General features: G+C 21.8%; 3 protein-coding genes across 3 annotated transcripts; all 3 read left to right on the top strand. All coding sequences in view use genetic code 6, as the record gives it.

The window, feature by feature from the left end:
• Positions 1-3188: 3188 nt before the first annotated feature.
• Positions 3189-4139, top strand: TTHERM_00595440 (immobilization antigen; the record flags this gene model as incomplete). Its single annotated transcript, XM_001011705.1, has 1 exon — positions 3189-4139. The coding sequence occupies one exon, from the start codon at positions 3189-3191 to the stop codon at positions 4137-4139; it is 951 nt and encodes a 316-aa protein (XP_001011705.1).
• A 1872-nt stretch (positions 4140-6011) lies between these two features.
• TTHERM_000595488 (hypothetical protein) lies at positions 6012-6727 on the top strand (the record flags this gene model as incomplete). Its single annotated transcript, XM_012796428.1, has 2 exons — positions 6012-6074; positions 6125-6727. The coding sequence occupies 2 exons, from the start codon at positions 6012-6014 to the stop codon at positions 6725-6727; spliced, it is 666 nt and encodes a 221-aa protein (XP_012651882.1).
• A 1781-nt stretch (positions 6728-8508) lies between these two features.
• Positions 8509-19793, top strand: TTHERM_000595489 (transmembrane protein, putative; the record flags this gene model as incomplete). The annotated part of the gene is made up of 14 exons (XM_012796429.1): positions 8509-8826; positions 8878-9082; positions 10104-10207; positions 10265-10816; positions 10869-11873; positions 12064-12195; positions 12245-12487; positions 12553-12957; positions 13027-13134; positions 13191-13517; positions 13579-13815; positions 13930-17758; positions 17999-19053; positions 19116-19793. The coding sequence occupies 14 exons, from the start codon at positions 8509-8511 to the stop codon at positions 19791-19793; spliced, it is 9198 nt and encodes a 3065-aa protein (XP_012651883.1).
• Positions 19794-20177: the final 384 nt, after the last annotated feature.

A 20177-nucleotide genomic window follows, 5' to 3' on the forward strand; every position in this document is an offset into this window, starting at 1 on the left:
TGCTATCAAATTAAATTGTTATAATTGTTAAGAGAATAATGAATTTTATCAATTTTTTGTTTATAAATAAAATTAAATGCTATTTAATCAATCAATTTATAAATAGATTATAATAATTGCCTTTTAATTTTCTTTTCTCTTTTATTTAAATATTTATTTTTTTTTTTTTTAAATTTCCAATTTTTATTATCTTTATTCAATTAAAGTCAAATGTATGAAAGTGTACACGAAAATTAAAGTTTCTTAATCATAAAAAGTAATTTTAATAATTTAAGAATTTGATATTCGTTTTTCCCTGATCAATTTTTAGATAAATTATGTTTTAAATATTAAATATTAAATTTAATGTTTTAACAAATTTGAGCTTTTTGATGTTGATCGATTATCTATTTGATTAATTTATTATTGTTATTGATTTTATAATTATTATTTTAATATATAATCAAAAAATATATAGATATTCCTGCATTTGAAATATCACGAACCATGATATCATATACTTTAATATATTTTTTTCATTTTAAATTAAGCATAATCCAGGTATTAAAATATAATTATATCCAGTTTATCATATTTTAATACCTAGATTAGCAAAATATAGGTAAAAAGAGAAAAAATCATCATTATTTATTAATTATTACTTAGGTGATTTTAAGAGAAATATTTAAATTTAAAATAAAATAATGAAATTAAATTTTATCTAAATGGATAACAAATTCTGAAGAAGACAAATTTTAATAATATTTAATCAGTTTTGAAATATATGGTAGAATAAATAAATATCTTAACACACAGTAAAGTGGATCATTTCGCGGATTTCATATATTTGTTTGTATAAAAATGTGACTATAAAAAATTATAATAATATTGGCTAAAATTAGATGGGTTTATACATTATGCACTACATTTACTTATATTTTAAAGTAGAAATAATTTTAAATATTTGCTCTTTATTTCAATTTAATAGATTTAGGGAAATACACTATTTGTTTTATATTTTTTACAATTCAAATCTACTTTTTTTATCTTAAATCGAGAAGACGTTGAATATTAAAAATATCTTGCCTTTCAAATATCTAAAATTTGAACTAATTCATAAATAAATATCTTAGTATTTTTATTCTCAGTTTTAATTATTAAGTTTTTGAAGAAACTAACATAAACTTTAATTGGGAAAATATTTTTATGAACTAAAGATATTTTTGCAGAAAGAAACTCAGGATTTCTAATCAAAATAAATATTAAAATCACACTGAAATCAAAATATATGATTATTTAGATGATACTTATAAATTCTTAAGAAGACAAATTTTATTAATATTTAATCAGAAAGATATATTTTTTTATTAAAAAATATCCTAAATACTCTCTCTTGTTTTCAATAATGCGTTTTAAAAAATTTAGATATATTTCTTATTACGTGTATGATGCATTCAATAGAAAATTTATTACAGTCTGTTTATTTATCAAAATTTTTTACTAGTAATAATTTTTTTAAAGCTCTAAGTGTACTTTAAAATTAAATTATTGAAGGAAAAATTATGAATCTTATCAATTTTTGGTTTGTAAATAAATAAAGTTAATACATTTAATGAATTGATGAATACTTTATGATAATTAACTTTAAATTTTTATTTAAATTATTAAATATTACTTTCTTTTACATTTTAATTAAATAATTAGTCAATTTTTATTATCTTTGTTAAAATAAAATAAAATGTATGAAAGTTTAAGCAAAAATTAAATCATAATAAATAATTTTAAAGATATATGAATTCAATATGAGTTTATCCATTATTAATTTTTAAATAAATTATGTTTAAAGTATTAAATTTTGTCTGATTATTTAAATAAATTTTAGCTTTTCATTGATGTATTTTTTTTATAATAACAAACAAACAATAAATTTCTATATTATTTTTTTAAATTTATTAGAGAGAAGACACATTTTTTAAATATTTCATCAGAAGATCATCATGCATTTATTATATTCAAATCTTTAAAAGACAAATTTTGTTAATATTTCATCAGTGAATGATCATTTCTTATACAGCTCTAATCAAGACAAAATTTATTAATATTTCGTCAGAACTAAGAATTTAATTAAGGGATAGTAAAGAAATTAATTAATTCCTCCTCTTTTCTCCCAAATATTCTCTTCATTCTAAGTTTAATTTTTTTTAATTTAAACTTTCTTCATTGAATTTTTTGTTGATTTTTCCATACCAAAAATTGTAAGTGGAAATAAATAAAAATTCATGAAAAAATATACAAGACAAATTATTTTTTCACACCCTTAGAAGACAACTTAAGTTACCAAAACCATAATAACTATTATCCTAATAAATTCTTTAAAAGACATATTTTTTTAATATTATATCAGAAAATTAATCAATATAACTATTATTCTAATGAATTCTTTAGAAGACATATTTTTTAAATATTTTATCAGAAAATTAATCAAAATATATTTTATTTTAATTATTATTCTAATAAATTCTTTAGAAGACATATTTTTTTAATATTTTATCAGAAAAGTAATCAATATTTTATTTGCAAATCTAATTTAAAAAGCCTACCATATCCCCCTAAAACTTTAACAGATTTTCTTATATTAGTTAGTAATAAAGTAGAATAAAGTATTTCATTTTTAATTCTTTCGTAATTTTAATGATTAATTAAATAACAGTAATTATAAAAAATAACAATTTTCTATTTTATTTTGTGTAAAGCAATAGATTTAGAATTTTTTGGGTTTTCAACTTTAAAAAAATTATCTTTTAAACAAGTCATTAAATGATTTTTAATGTAAAAAAAATAATTAGCATTCAAAAAAATAAATTTATGATATGAGATGAAAATTTCTAATTTTTAAATATGTTTTTTTTACATTTAGAACCTTCATTAAAGTATATTTAATAAATTTAGGTTGATGTTTCAAATAAGATAATTTTAAAATATTTGTTTTTTATCATTAATTAATTTATAAATTAGCCTACCCTATAGATATTTTATTTAAAATTCAAAATAATTAAATTAAAGAGGGGTAATTGATAAACGAATGAATGAATAATCCTCAAATTATCTCAGCCCATCTGTATTAATTTTAAAATAGAGCAAAATTTAATTATAAAGATTTAATAAAATCAAAAATTCAAATAATTATAAACTAATCTTGCAAAAAAAAAATGAAAGTAACTTCTTTGATACTTATTTCTGTAGCTGTAATTGCTACTGTAAATGCTTGTTCTGATGCTCACGCTACTGCTGGTGCTGGAAGTGTTTGTTTCTGTAATGCTGGTTATTATGGTACTTCTACTGATTCTGTTGCTGGTGGAGCTTGCCAATAATGCCCAACTGGAACTAATTCTGTTCTTGCCACTACCGTAGGAACTCTTGTCACTTCTTGCACTTGCAATGATGCTAACTCTGCCCTCAATAGCGGTAACACTGCCTGCTAATGCAAGGCTAACTACTATGGTACACCTAACCCAGCTGCTGGTGGTACTACTGGATGTACTTAATGCCCAACTGGTTCTTCCGCTGCTGCTGGTTCAACTGCTGTTGCTTCATGTGCTTGCAATGATACTAACTCTGCCCTCAATAGTGGTAACACTGCCTGCTAATGCAAGGCTAACTTCTATGGTACACCTAATCCAACTGCTGGTGGTGCTACTGGATGTACTGGATGCCCAACTGGTTCTGCCGCTGCTGCTGGTTCAACTGCTGTTTCTTCATGTGCTTGCAGTGATACTAACTCTGCCCTCAATAGTGGTAACACAGCCTGCTAATGCAAAGCTAACTTCTATGGTACACCTAACCCAACTGCTGGTGGTGCTACTGGATGTACTGGATGCCCAACTGGAACAACCTCTACTGCTGGTACAACTGCTATTGCTTCATGCATGTGCCCAGACACTAACGCTTCCCTCAGCTCTGCCTCTACTCCTGTTTGTTAATGTAAAGCTAACTTCTATGGTACCCCTACCACTACTGGTGCCAGTGGATGTACTGCATGTTCTTCTGGATAAACTGCCCCAGCTGGTTCTACTACTAATGTTTGTAAAGCTGCTTCAACATCTTCCACATACATTTTACCCATAGTTTCATTGCTTTTCTCTTTAGTTATGCTTATTTGAAGTTGATTTTTCACAAAATATCTTTAAAACAGCAATTATTAAAAATTTTATCAGTTTTTGTCTGTTGGTCTATAAATATTAATTTTATGTTCTAATGATTTGAAAATTTGTTAATAATTTTTTTATGCAATGAAATCTAAATTATTTCTTTTTTTATTTAATTTTTCATACTCAACTTTCAAATTACAACAGTAAGTAAAATGATAAGCATTAATGTTAACAAACAAATACAATTATTAAAAACAAGCTTATTGGCTCTTCAATCCAATTTTTGTTAAAAATAAAAGTATATTGATTTGAGTATTTCCTATCACTCTTTAAAAATATTAAGAATAAAGTTATTATTATTATAAATATGTATGTATATGTATAGTACCCTAGGGTACTGCCTTTCTCAAGGCTTTACACTGAAATTTTAGTAACTGCCTTAATTAAACCACATTTTCAAATTTTAAAAAACCGGCCTTAATAATGTATATCCTTTAAATATCTTTGAGCTTAAAAATAAAATCAAATTAATTATTTTATGAATTAATAAACAAATTTTATATAATAAATATCTCAACAGAGAATCTTCGCTGAAAATTGAATAAAATCCTTTACAAAAACTCATAGCTAAATACATTTTTTATTAATATAAATAATGAGAGAAAAATACTTGATTTAACTTTTACAAAAACGTAAAATAAAATTTGAATTTAAAGAAAGAAGTAAAATGATAGTGCTTATGAAGATAAAGCAAAGTTTTTTTAAAAATATTTTGATAAAGAAACTCATTCATTTTTAATTACTATATGTTTTTAGTTATTGTTTGGGTAAATTGATGATTCTAAGTTGTTAGTTAAAGAGTAAAATTTCTATTTTTTCAAAAATTATATGGATCATTTTTATATGCAATAGAAATAATATTAAAAAATAGGTCGCTATTGATTTTTTTATTTTTTTATTTTCTATCACTTCATTTGATCACCTAAATTTTATGGTTAATTAAAATTTATCTATTAAAATAAAAGTAGGGTTAAAAAGTAAATAGGATGTGCTTTGAGTGTTTTAGTAAAAGAAATACGAACTTTTTCTTAGGAGTATTATCAAGCGTTTCAATATCTTTACTTCATATATACGAATTTGTGTAACTTAGCAAAGATAATAGTACTAAGGCAGTCTATGCTATAATAATTGTTTGGATGGTATCAAAATTTGCTGCGCTCATCTCAAATTTTCAATCATTAGAAAGAGAGAGAATACCATTTTATTTACTTTTGTTCCTTTTTCAGTGTGAATGGTATTGTGTTTGCAGATCAATTAAAAATTAATCAATTCGAATGCTTGTTTAATTGATAGTTATCACCCTGCCTACGGCTTGCATAAATATCTACTTGCTCTCTTTATCAGCCAAAAGTTTGTAAAACTCATTTTATACAGCTATGATTTTTGTCAATTTCTCAATTCTATGGATTTTAACCATTAAAATTGTAATGAAATTTTAAAAGTTATATGAAGGAAAGCTGATAATTCATTCTGCCTTTTTAAATCTTTGTAGCGTTTATATATTGGTTCAAAGTTTTATTTACAGCAATTTTTTATTCATTTTTCTACTTAGCTTTAACTTCTTAGTAGGAGTATTAGACTTTTATACTTCTACTAAAAGAAAAAAAGAAGAATGGAAAGAAGATTTGGTAATCTATTTCTGTTAATACATCTTTTAGATTAATCTATACCCCTTTCAGACCTATTAGAAATTTCAGCTAAACACAAAACTTCCTGAATGGGAGTAAATTTTGAAACTAAGTATTTAATGTATTAACTTATTCATTCTGGTTTTGGTTAAATTTCTATATTTTGCCAAAGTAATTTAATTAGATTTTGCTATTTATGTTTCGCTTTTCTTCTGTTTGCCTTAATTTTACCTCCTAGCTATTAATCTGTATTACAAAAGTAGAAAGTGTAATAAATTTAAATCATAAATAATATTAAAGGAAAACTAGGTGCAATTTAATAAGAAACTTTACAATTAATTGCAGGACAGGTTTTTGGAAGAATATAAATTAGAAATAATAATATAATTAAATGAATTAAACTCAAGCAATTATTAAAAATTTGCTCACAATTTAACTTTGATTTAAAAATTTATTAAAGTGATCAGTAAATTTAATTTAAGTTCAATAATAATTTAAATAAGTGATTTGAGCAATACATTTGAATTTTAATGGAGATTTCAGAGAGCTAACTTTAAAAAAGAGCTGCTAATAACCATAACAAACAAATTATTTCATGACTAATTAAGCTTAGAAATATTTTAAAATTTGAGAACACTCCTTATTGATAATATATAATAATAAATTTAAATTACTTCTAATAAAGTTGAGAAAAAAGAATTAAAAAATTTGTTATCTTCTGGATAGTTCTTTAGCTTTCAAACCTATAAGATACCTGGACTAGCTGACTATGATAATGCCTCATTTAATGAAACTGTAAAGTAGCTGGCAGCAAACAACTTTTAAGTGTTAGCCTATTATAAATCTATTTTTTAATTTTAAATAATAAATCCAGCTCATTTATTGTATGATTTATATAGTGAAAGCATTTGACTATTAATTTTAAAATGGTTAAATCAATATTTTTTTTTTTAAATTTTATTTTATATCAATTTTTGCTAATTTTAATACTAAGTTTTGCGTTTAATAATTTTATATTAATAGTTTAATATTTATAAAATTTTTCTAGTAGAATAAAAGTTTTTTGATTGATTATTTGTTGACTTGAAGGATTTTTTAGCTAAAATTAATTTAGCTTACTATTATCTTTAAAAAAAAATTGTACAAAATAAATAATTTTACTCAGCTTTTTTTTTAGTAATATCTTGAAAAAAAATATTATATTTTTTATGATTTTTTAGAAAAATGATGATTTATTAAAGTTGTATATTTCATTACAAATTAACAAATAAGAAAAATTAAAAAGAATTAAATTGAGTAAGTTATATCAAGTACAACTAAATGAGTAAATTATAGAGAATATTTTTACTTATCTTTTTTTAGGGTTAGATAGTATTTCTTTCATATCCATACATAGTTATTTTAAACATATTATATTTTAATGAATCATATGCTAATGGATAGAGGAGATAAAACTCTATCAGATTCAGTATACTAAATATTGATGCATATTAGATACAGAAAATATAAGCAGCAAAAATCAATAAATTACAAAATTTATTATTTTTATTTTTTAAAAAGAATATCATAATACTTTAGTTTTTAATAAACAAAATTCAATTACTTTCATTATTTTAGATATGTATTTTGTATCAAACTAAAAAAAATTTGTAATATGGAAAATATATTTTTTGAAGAATTAATTGCTTTATATCTGTACTTAAATGGAATTAATAATTAAAAATATTTGATATTTTTTAATTTTTAAAATATTAACTCTGTAATTATCCAAATGAATATCAAAAATTAATTCTTGGATAACATTTTTTAATATTAATGTTACATGTAATTTAAGAATTGCTTTTTAAAATAAATTATGGAGTAAAAAATTCATTTTTACAATAAAGTACTTCCTTTTTTTCAATAAAATAACATTAATTAAAAAACATAAGGAGGAAGGCATTAATTAATAGGGATAAAAAAAATTATGTTTAGTTTATATATCAGATACAAAACCTTTATTTTATTTTATTAAAAAATATTTATTATCATTAAGTTTAAATTTGCTACTCTAAATATAATATATTCAAAAATAACAAAATAAAAAATTAAGAAAAAATATTTTAGTTACTTTGATATAAAATGAAATTAAAGAGTAATTATTTTTAATCTTATTATTTAATGAAATATTTTTCTAAAAAATAATCAAATGTATTCATTCATTAAAAATAAAAAGAATATTTCTAAAATATTAATTTTGAACATACTTAAATTCCTTTTAAAAGTCTTTAATAAATAAATTAAATAAGTATAATTATTAGCTTATTTTTTTGGCAGTTAGAACTAAACTATAAATTTTTAAATGTTAAAAAGAATTTTGAAAAGAATTAGAGTAAACTTAAAATCCATTTTAAAAAAAGAAAGTTAAAATGATTATTTGAAATATTTATTGGAGTTAAATTGATAATAAATGTTAAAGTTTATTCCTTTCCAAATAATTTTAAAAACATATTCTTTACATAAAGATTATAATATCTAGATTTTTTTAAAAACAATCAGTAAAATAATAATCTCAACATTATAATTTGAAACGCTGTTGATTTCTCATTCTATTTAAAATGATGTCTTTATAGTAGAACTTTTTTTTATAAATAATATTTCTAATAAACTAAAAATAAATTTCAAACAGATATATAAAAAAAATTTAAAAGCTGATGAAGTTGAAAGATTTGTTAATTACCCATTTAATACTAAATAGAATTTTCCTTTCTTTTGGCCAGTAAGTTGATGTTAGTAAATGTTACTAAGCATGCTAAGATTGCTCTAACGATAAAAATTTTGAGTGCCTTGGATGTAAATACCCATTTTATTTTGATCAGAATAGTTATAAGTGTGTCTAATCTTGCCCAAGTGGAACATATGAAAACTAAAAAATGGAATGTGTTTCCTGCGCTTCTTAATTTTGCTTAAGCTGCTCACCTACTGAATGCTATTAATGCTAATCTGGATACTCTGTTAATCCATAAGATAAAGTAATTTAATCATTTAATTTTCTTAAAATCATTACATTTTTTATACTCTAGTAAGGATGCATTTCGAATTGCTAAGATGGATAATATTTGTTTGATGGAGAGTGTGTATATGAATGCAGCATTTAATCTAATAGTTATTCCTTAGATCCATCTTCTAATACATGCATTTATCTATAAATCTGCCCTTAGTTATCTTATATTCCTGCATCTTAAATGGTTGGTAAAATATAATTCTTTAGCACTTCTATCAGTGGAGGTAAACATTTAAATTTTAAGCCAATAATGTATGTTTTTTCTTTTTTTACCCTTCAATATTAACTTAAATGAATATAAACCAACATAATATATATCATAAAAGAATGTAGAAAAAATTTGTTTGTAAATCTACTAAACACCTCTATATTTTCTTTTAAAGCTAATTAATTGATTGAAATCTAAATATCTATATGATACCTTATTTTTAAAAACATAATAAATTTAAATGAAAGAATTAAGCCTTTTGCTTTATATTTTCTTTTTTCAATTTTTTAAATGATAAGATTAAGCATTTTGCATTTTTTTTCTAAATTTATAGCATCGATGTTTCGAATTCGTATTATATAATTTAACTCTATTTTTTAATTTTTTTTTATCAATTTAACTTTCAAATAAGTGATTTTATAAAATACTATAAAAATTATTTATTTTTAATTAAGGTAAATTTTTAAGTTTTGAAAAAAATGTTTTTATGAAGGGATTAATAAGTTTTTAAGTTATATTTTTAAAGAATTTACCTACCTCAGTTTTTAAAAATATTGAAGCTTCATAAAAAAAAACTTTTAATAAAATTTTAAATATTATCTGAATTCCTTTTTTGAATTAAATAAAAGTTCTAATTTCTAAATTAATTATGAATTTACAATTTTATTTTTAAAATAATTTTTTAAAGTTCATTTTATTTTAAACTAAATTTTGCTTTTTCAATATTTTACTACTTGTGTGCGAGTTGAAATTATTAAATTTTGCAAAAAATTGTGAATGATTTCAATTAAGTTCTACCTAAAAATAATATTTTGAGCGATTATAAATAAATTAAATAAGCTTCAACAAAATAGATATTATAATTCTTTTTAAATTTTGAATTTTATCTTGATTGCTTTGAAATAATCAATTGCGAATTAAAACATTATGAAAATAAATAATTAAAATTATAAGTATTTTATAATCAATTGTTATATATCTGTATTTTATAGAATATTTTAATTTTTTTATTTTAAAGTTAAAATTTAAAAAAAAAGATAATAGCACTCTGCTTTAGATTGATGAATATGGCAAATTTATTGTCAAGTCAATTCCTTAGCTCATACCTCAAGCTTATTATAAAATTCCATAATTAGCATTTGTAATAATAATTTTATTTATATTTACTTACATTTTAAGTTTCAATAATTCATAACAGATCACAAAATGTGTTAAGCTAGTAGAAGAATCAACACAAAACAATATATTATCTTGCATGAATACTAATACCTAAGTTTTTACTTTCTATATCTCATCTGGTCTACTCTTATCATAAAATGTTACATTTAATTAATAAATAGCAAATGCGTATTATTTAGATGGAATGAAAATAACTTTTTTGACTTAAACAGGATAAATAGTCTAATACAACTTCCAATCTTAGTAATTTTTGGTTGTTGATAACTCGTCAGATAATCTAAATTAAATACTTAGCGTTTAAAATTATCAGCAAAAAAATGATCAATATATTCTTGCTATCAACTCCAAAAATACAATTTACTATTATGATTAATCATTTAATAAAAATATACTTTTATAGTATTCGTCTAAGAGCACTCTTTAAATGATAAATTTAAATACTCAAGATATGTGGGCGTTCTACTAAAATAATAAAATAGATTTTTATTCAGTAATATTTGGTTATGCTCCTTCATTAATCAAATCAATTACTTCATAAACTGCCATCTTTTCAATGTTGAGATCTAACTAAGTAAAAATATTGTTTTTTAAATATTACATAATTTTATTTTTTCAAAATATAGACTTTGATTCTAATTGGTGGTCAAAATTTAACAGCTACTTAAGTATTCTAAATTAGCTCAAATAAGTAAGTCACTGAAATAACGAACACATTACCAGCTAGTCTCTTTAATTCTGACTGCTTTTGGAATACAAAAGATTTCTATTTCTCTTAAAAACAAGATCTACTTTACATTTTCAACTTTACGTCAACTAATTTTGCTCTTTCTTTTACTTTACAATTGTCTTAACCTTTAGTTTGCTCACTAACTTCCTTTGATGTTTTGAAATATAATGATAAAGTTTATTTGTTAACTGTAATAAAATAAGATTTGTAAATTTAAGAGCTCACTTAAAGCCAATTAACCTCTGTAAATTCTAGTTAAATATATTTCTCATCTGAATAGCATGCCAATTAATATACTTAAAGATTATCAAATTCGATAATAAATAATTTGTTTAATACTGCTACAAATAATTAGATTTTAGAATTAAATGGAAATGGCATTGCTAATTAATATGATTTAGAGTCAAGATAGATTGCTAAATAATTCTATTTTTGGGATGATTTATATTATCAAGATTAAATCGCCATTAAAAGTTATAATTTTTACTGTTTCTTAGTTGTAGAAGAAGAAGAAAAGCTAATACTTACTGGAATAAGAAATGGGATTTTAACTATAAGAGAATTGAATTTATATACTTTTGAAATACTTTTAGAAAACTAATTTAGTAATGTAGACATCTAACCAAGTTAAATAAATTTTTTTAGACAACCATTCTATATCCAAAGTACAAAAACCTTGATAGTTTATATTAATAATTAAGAAATTAGTGAACTTTATGCAGAATTAAGACAGCTTCATGTTTTTCATTACAGCTAAATAAATAACTAATACGACTACAAATTCTCAATAAGATAAATAGTAAACGATGTTTAATTTTCATTGAAAACAGGTGATGTGATTTGTTTCCTAGTTTTGGATGTTTACCTCAGTTAAATAGTGATCTATAATATTTACAAAGATGTAAATTTATTTTAATCTAATTAATTAGGTAACCTTTTTTTAAAAAAAGTAAAATCCAGTTTATGTATCTTAAGAATTTTATAATGTTTGTGCAGATTAGTTAGGTTTTTTTAATTTAAACTAAGATACTATTTATTATTCAGATTTTTTTAATGGGATAATGAGCATGAGTCTTCTAAACAATTATTAGATCAATATATTTAGTGAATATAATAGCGTTTTATCTTATTATTTATCTCCAAATTTAAGCTATTAGATATTTAGCTTAAGTCCTTATAATACAGTTTAAATTGTATCTACTGCAGATAATAAAATACTCTAAGTATCATTTCAATTTAAAAAAAAAAAATTATATATTTTTTTAAAATTAGGTAATAACTATTGGTGCATACCTTCCATAGTATATTAGATATGACAACAAAGTATTCATTTGTAGTAATACTTACACTTTATCTTACTATGACGGAGATACAAACACGCTTATACTATACCAAAACTAATATTATGGATAAAATATTTATGCCTTTTTACATAAATAAAATTAGATAATATTCATAAATACCAACATCTATCTCACAATTAGTTTAGATGATCCAAATCTTTAATTATAGTTGGTAAGTTATTAATTAATTAATATTTAAATCTACTTTTTTTAAAATTAAAATTTTTTAATAAATAGGTAGCATCAAATACTAGATATTATCCATTTAAATTTAACGATATTTAAATCCCAATAACTCTTAATAATCATTAGGTACAATAAATAGTTGATGTTAAATAAATATTTTGCTATTAATATTAAAGTGCAGATTATTTAAATAATTTATTTTTCTTACATATTGTTAATTTATATGAGTTAGACATATAGCTTAATATATATACAAATTTGATAAGAGTGATAAAATAGCAAAAGTGGGTTACAGATATTGTTATTGATTTACTACAACCACATTAGCTAGTAGTTGAAAATTACAAATACTATCTATAGTATGATAAAAAAGGATTTTATTTTCTCAATTAAAACTATATGGTAATAATTATTGGATATCATATTGCTTTCGTTAGCTCATCTAACTTTAAAATTGTAAAAATCTATTTAAAATATCATTTCTTTCATTATTTACTTATTTGACATAAAATAATAATTTAAAAGCTTTTTCATTACGTATCTTAATTACCATAATTGAATCTTGCTTATGATGTAGAATTAGGATATATGGCCTTTATAGAAAACTTATAAGATTGCATAATCGATTTAAACGTAATTAAATTAATAAATTTAAAAATAGTCATTTGAAAATATTTTTTCTTAAAAAGGATATTTCTAAAAATTGCATATCTAATAATTATCCATTTAGCATTGGTAATTTTTATGGAACTATTATTTAAAGACAAAAATAGTTGATCATCTTTTATAGTTAATATAGTTTAAGAGTGTACTCTTTAAAAGAATAAATTTATAAGTTTGTAAAATATTCAAGAGACTTTTTACCTTATTCTATATATTATAACGATTTATGTAGCACTATCATTATTGGAGATAAATAAACATAAAGATTTAAGATATTTAATTTAGATACACTTAAATTATTGGATACATCGTTCCCACCATTTAGTACTTAAACTTTTGAAAATTTGTATCAGGTATAAATAAATTTCAATTATCTTAAAATTTTTTATTATTTATTTTTTAACAAACTAAAAGTTTTATTTTTTCTCTGATCAAATACAAGTGATACTATTTTCTTCATACAGTAATTCTATAGTAATCTATAACATAAATACTTATGAGAGCCTGAAAACAATCTAATTATAGTACTAATTTAATTAACAAAGTCAAGTAGTTGTTGATGAAAATCTTGATTTGATTATATTCATTGATAATTAAAATTAAATTGAGATTATTTCTTACGATACCAACTAAGTTGTTAAAATATTTTAAGTAATTATATTTAGATTAATTTTTGTAAAAATATATTTAATTAATTTTTTACTTAATCTATTCATTTAGTAAACTTTTTTTTTTAATTTTTTACATTATAAAATATTAAAATAGTTAGATAAGTAATAGAATGACTCAAATGCTTACTAGAAAATGTTGGTTTGGGATCATTATAAGAGAAAGCTTTTTGCAAGCTCAAATAACATATTTTATATCTTTGATTATGATACTAACATTTTTATTTGCAAATACTAATTTTAGCTTCCAATTTTTGATATTTATATTAGCTTTAATAAAAATTATATATTTGTTACAGACTATTTGAATTTAAAAGTTTTTGATTACTCTATCCTAGAGTTTAATTTTAATTCATTGTTGCCTTAAAATTTAACTCCAAATATATTAAAGATAGATGAAAACCAATATATTTTATTTGAAAACTCTCAATCAACTCTTAAAAATATAGTTAATGGTGAAGTAAAGGATGTTAAATACTTTAATCAACTAAATCCTTCATACTTTTACTTCAATTTTTACAATAAAAATAACTCCTAAATTTATGTAATAATATTTAATTAGCTCTTAATCTATAAAGTAACTTCAACCAGAATAAGACCGATATTTTCTTAATTGCTTGATTCTTAAATAATAACTTTCATCAGTGATTCAGATTTCCAAGTTCTTTTTCTTACTCAAAAATAGTCTTTATATTATCTTTAAAAGAATCAAACTAATCCATAGCTCTTGATTCTAACCTATATCTCAACAGGAGTAGGCCAATTTTTTATGATTGATGATTCGTTTTTAATATACTCCTCAACCAAAAATACAAGCTAATGGAATAAGATAATGTTTTAAAACTCCTCATCTCTTTCTACTTAAATAAAACTAGATTAATTTTAATTTAAAATATAATAAAATGATATTGTAAAAAAAATTGTTAGAATAGACAATACTTAGAATATCATAATATTGACCAATCAATGTATACAAATAATAGATATTTAGACAGGAAATATTTTATAAATCTCTCAATTAGATCACTAAGACATGCAATCTTAAATCTGCTTTGATCCTCTTTATTAAAGGATTTACTATGTAGATAGAATTGAAGGATTAAAAGTATATGATGTAAACATGAACACTATTAAGTAGAATTTACCATCATCAGGTATAAAATTAAAAATTGAAGGCTCTTTCATATTCATGCTTTCATTTAACTCTGTAAGTATATATTTAAGAAAAGACCTCAAATTTTTTTAAGTAATTAGAAATTTTAACAGCACTTAATCACTAATAGATATTGAGTACACTGGATTTAACAATATATTCGTTTTATATTTTGACAATTCAATTAGTTTCTTTAATGCTAACCCCTTCACTTAGCCTAAGCAAATTGATTTCTTATAAGTATAAAATTATAAGGTTTTATAATCATAAGTATAATCACAGAATTCTTAGTATTTAATCATTGATATGATGATTATAACTATAGAAAATACTATCAAATACACTGCTTAGCTAAATATTGGCTCTATTTCAAATAATATTTGTTCTGCCTAATTATAAATACAAACAGAATAAAATGATATAATAACAAAAAATCAATAAAGTGATTATTTGAATTTATTATCACTAAAATAACTCTTAATTTAGAGCATTATTTATAATATGTACATAAATAATGGCGAATAAACTGATCTAAAGTATCCTTTTGTTAGCTCTAGCTCTGTGACAACCTAATACTCGCTGAATATTTAAGCAATAAACAATAATAGTATTTATCTAAAAACTCAAAACAGCACAGATTAAAATATTGTAGACCTCCAACTCTAAAATTTAAAAATTTCATTTAAAAACTTAAATAATACTCAATTCAAGTTTGGAAATCAAACATTTTAAAAATTAGAAAGACTATTTTTAAATTACATAGAATTATCAGACTTTGGAAATAATCAACTAACATTTGAAGGTATCAATCATCTTTTTATCTAAAATTTAGTGATTAATGGAGAATAAATTCAACAAATTAAAACGTAGATTATTCTTTTCTAAAATATTGATATAATTATAATACAGAACATAACTTTTATCAATTGTTAATTTAATAATATCATTAATCTACTTACATTTGTTAAGATAAACAAATTAACCATTAATAACTTCAACATCATACTTAATAGTTTAAATTCAAACTTTTAGCAAAGCTCTATGATAAATATTTCATATATCAAATTACTCACAATAAATAATACTAATCTTTTACAGAATATATTTTAGAATGTTTAACTATTCAAAATAACTAATGTTACTTCAATTAGCTTTAGCAACATGATATCAAATTAAAATAAAATAATAACAAATTAAAATGTAGCTCTACAAGGAATTATTTTCTAATTTGAAGCAATTCCGTAAATAGATTTCCAAAAAATCAAATTTACTACACTTAAACTTACCTCACTCTCATCCATTTCTTTACTAAAATTATCTAATATAAATGAAACTTTACTATTTAATGATTTTTAATTCGAAAACTTTAAATTAGAAAACAATTATAATAGCTCAATTAGTAGCTAATAACTTTTTATTTTAGAATGCGAGGGAATAATTAATTCTAATTTCTCAAATATCCAGATAATAAATTCAGATATGATAGGATTTATTAATTTACAGGACTTAAATAATAAAAACGGAATTATTATTTAAAATTAAATATCAACCTACTCCAACTATTATCATTCTCTTTCAAAAACAAATCAACTAATGTTACTTAATGCTTAATAATTAACTATATCAAATTCTAATTTTTCATCTATCTCTAGCATTAATTCCAATTCTAACTTTATTGAAATTTAAGTAAGCTAAAATGTTCTTTTAGATACAATTTAAATTTAAAGTGCTGAACTTAAGTAAAATAGTTTTATTTATATTTTCTAAACCACTTCAGTAGTTATCTAGAATGTTGATTCAAATAATATAGAAACAAATAGCATAGCAAGTGTTTTTTATTTGTATTAAATTTCTAGGTTAATAATGAAAAATAACACTTTTATCTCAAATAAATCTTACCTTGATGGAGGAGCTATATATTTAAACTTAATAACAGAAATAATCTTATCAGATAACACTTTTAAGTAAAACCAATCAAAAACAGGAAATGGGGGAGCTATTTACTGCTTTAGTAGCATATTTTCTTAGTTTGAGGGCAATACTTTCTTTAAAAATTCTTGTCCATAAGGCTCTGGTGGAGCATTATTGTTGAACAATTGTGATATTTAAGACATGACATAAAATACTTTCTAATAAAACTCTGCTCTGATAGGAGGTGCATTTAGATATTAAGGCATATAGCCTTATGTTTTATAAAAAACAAATGTCAGTAGAAGGATACTTACCTTAAATTTAAACTCTTTTATTAAAAATTTTGCATAATTATATGGAAAAAATATAGGTTCCTATCCTATTTATTTGGATGTTAAAAATTAAATAAAAAATGACTCAAATACCTAAAATTTTAAATTAGAAAACCTATAAAGTGGTAGCACATCTTCACCAATATTAATGAGATTAATTGATGAAGAAATGAGGGAAGTAAGTTTTTTTAAAAATACAACTTAGATAAATTAAGAGATTCTGATTGAATTTGGTAGCTATTTACTTGAATTCTAGAGTTAAGAAGTTGGGCTTGATGGTAATCTCAGATAGAATTACAATTTTGATTAATTTGGTTTCCTTTTTAATGTGTCCTATTCTTATTAACCTAACGCTAACTCTTCTATTATAGTTAAAACAATTAGCCCTATCTTTATTTTAAATACCACAACTTTTAAATTCGACTATCAAGAGCTAAGTATTCCTATTAGTGTTAACTTTAGGAAGTGTTAGTAAGGAGAAATTTAACAAACTTTTTAGAAATATAAAATATGTTATACTTGCTAATAAGGTAAATATCATACATTTTTTAATAAAATTTACAATTTTTATTTTCTTAATAATATTTGGGATGGAAAACAAGGAGGATATGTAGGTAGGTAGGTAGGTAGGTAGGTGGGTGGGGTTTGTTATTAATTTAAAAAAATATTTTTTTTCATTTAAACTTTTTTGTAAAGACTCTCACTCTATTTTAATCAAATATTCACAATTATATTTTAAATAATTAAACTGACCAACTTTTTTTAAAAAGGAAATTATTGCTTACAAGATCCAAGTTAGTTTGAAAATTTATAATGTCTCAAATGTCCTATAGGTTCTAAAAATTGCCATTCAAATGTCATACAGTTATAAAATGGATACTGGAGTAAGGACGAAAATTCAGACTAAGTATATTAATGTATTAATCCAGAAAATTGTATCCCTGAAGATCCTTCAAATAAATTTGGATGCTCACTGGGGCATGTAGGAGCTATTTGTGAATCTTGTGATTCTTAAGGAGTTATTTGGGGTTCAAAATATGGAAAAAGTAATGGTGGAATTTAGTGCTAAGAATGCGTTAAGCAAAATACAATTGACTCTATTTTATTTCTAATTTTATTATTAATTATATTTTGCGGATATTTAATATTTTAAATTTAAAGATAGTTGATATTAATATAAATTAAAATGAGTTGGTTTTATTTGAGAAAGCTTAAATTAATTTTACTAAATAATCAAAACATTAGTAGTTCTTCTTCCTACATTAAAATTCTTATTAACTATTTATAGTTTATTGCGTTAATAAATAACTTTGGTATTTAGACTTAATAATTTCTCTCTGTTGTTGAAATTGGAGGTGGTGATCCAGTATAGCATACAGTTTATAATTTAGATTGTATATTTAATAATAATGATTTCTAAATTCCATTGTATGCTATTAGAGTATTATTTATCAATTTTTAAATAATTGTTATATATTTGCTGATCCAACTAGTAAAGCTCCTCACAAACATCTTTAAGATAGATGACCGCTCATTTTAGATTTCTTCTTTCATACTAATATACTTATTCTTTAGTTCTTCAATAATTAAAGTATTGATATAGTCTTCATCTTGTAGAGAAATAGCAGGAAATCTATATATTATTTCTGAAATGCAGTATGAATGCTATACTTAATAACACACTTAAATCCTACTATATTTAATAGGACCATTACTTTTAATATGGTTCATAATAATCCCAACATCATTTTCTATTTATTTGTACAGTAAAAGATAAAAATTACAAAGCTTGTTTTATCTGAATAAATACGGTCTTTTGTACTAAGTAAATAGTTTTTTAATAAAATTAAAGCTTTTTTTAAATAAAATTTATTCATAAATAAATAGGAATATAAAGAAAAGTCTTATTATTGGGATTTAGCTAGAAATCAAATAAGAACATCTCTAGTTATATTTCTAAATTTAATTAGGACTTCACCGATACTAAAAGCTATGCTTTTATAATTTTTGATGTAAATTTACCATAGAATTTTGATCATAGTAAGTCCTTATTAAAGATAGTAATTAAATAATATTGATTAACTATCTTGCAAATTAGTTATAATGAGTATTTTCATAATATAAATGATATTAGTTACAGATAATACTTCATTTATACTACTATAATAAAGCATTTTAATAATTATCAATGTAAGTTTCATAGGAATATTGCTCTTAATAATAGTATAAAGGCCTGTTCCTTACAGTATAATTGACCAAAATATGCTTTAAAAATTCTAAATTTTTCTATCCAAATTAATTCCTAATTCTATTTACAAACTTGCATATTAAAAATAGATAAATTTATTAAGAATAAATTCTCTATGGAAAACAGTCAAAAGGAATTTAAGAGAGGTGATTGCAATAGAAGCAAATTTTAAGAACTAAAAATGGGCTTAGCAATAAAAACTGCATTAGAAAGATAGTTTATTTAAAATTAGAAATTCAACAATTAGCAAACTGCAAAAAAGTATTTTCTAATAGTAAGCGCAAGAAAATTCTAATTTAGAGAAAGACCAATAATGAATAGAAAATTTTTCTAAAATAATCAATTATAAATAACAACAATAAATTTATAATAGAAAAAAGTTTTTTACTTATCCTGTTTCTATTTTTTTTATTAACAAGTTTTTCTAAAATTTTATTTTTGAATGTATTTACAAAATTTAATTTGAAATATATTTAGTTCTACTACTTTTAACATGAATTATTTAAAATTAAATCAAGTTTATTTATTTTTTTAATTTATTTTATATTACTATTTTTTTAATTTTAAAGATTTTATTTTTACAATTAAAAATATTTTAATTACTTAAGGTAATCACTAAATTTAAGTCATAAAATTTTAATAAAATAAATGAATTTAAAAGTCATTTTTATATTTTTAAATATGTTTTTTTTTGTTTAGAA

Source organism: Tetrahymena thermophila (assembly GCF_000189635.1).
Source record: "Tetrahymena thermophila SB210 genomic scaffold scf_8254731, whole genome shotgun sequence".
Classification (NCBI taxonomy): domain Eukaryota; phylum Ciliophora; class Oligohymenophorea; order Hymenostomatida; family Tetrahymenidae; genus Tetrahymena; species Tetrahymena thermophila.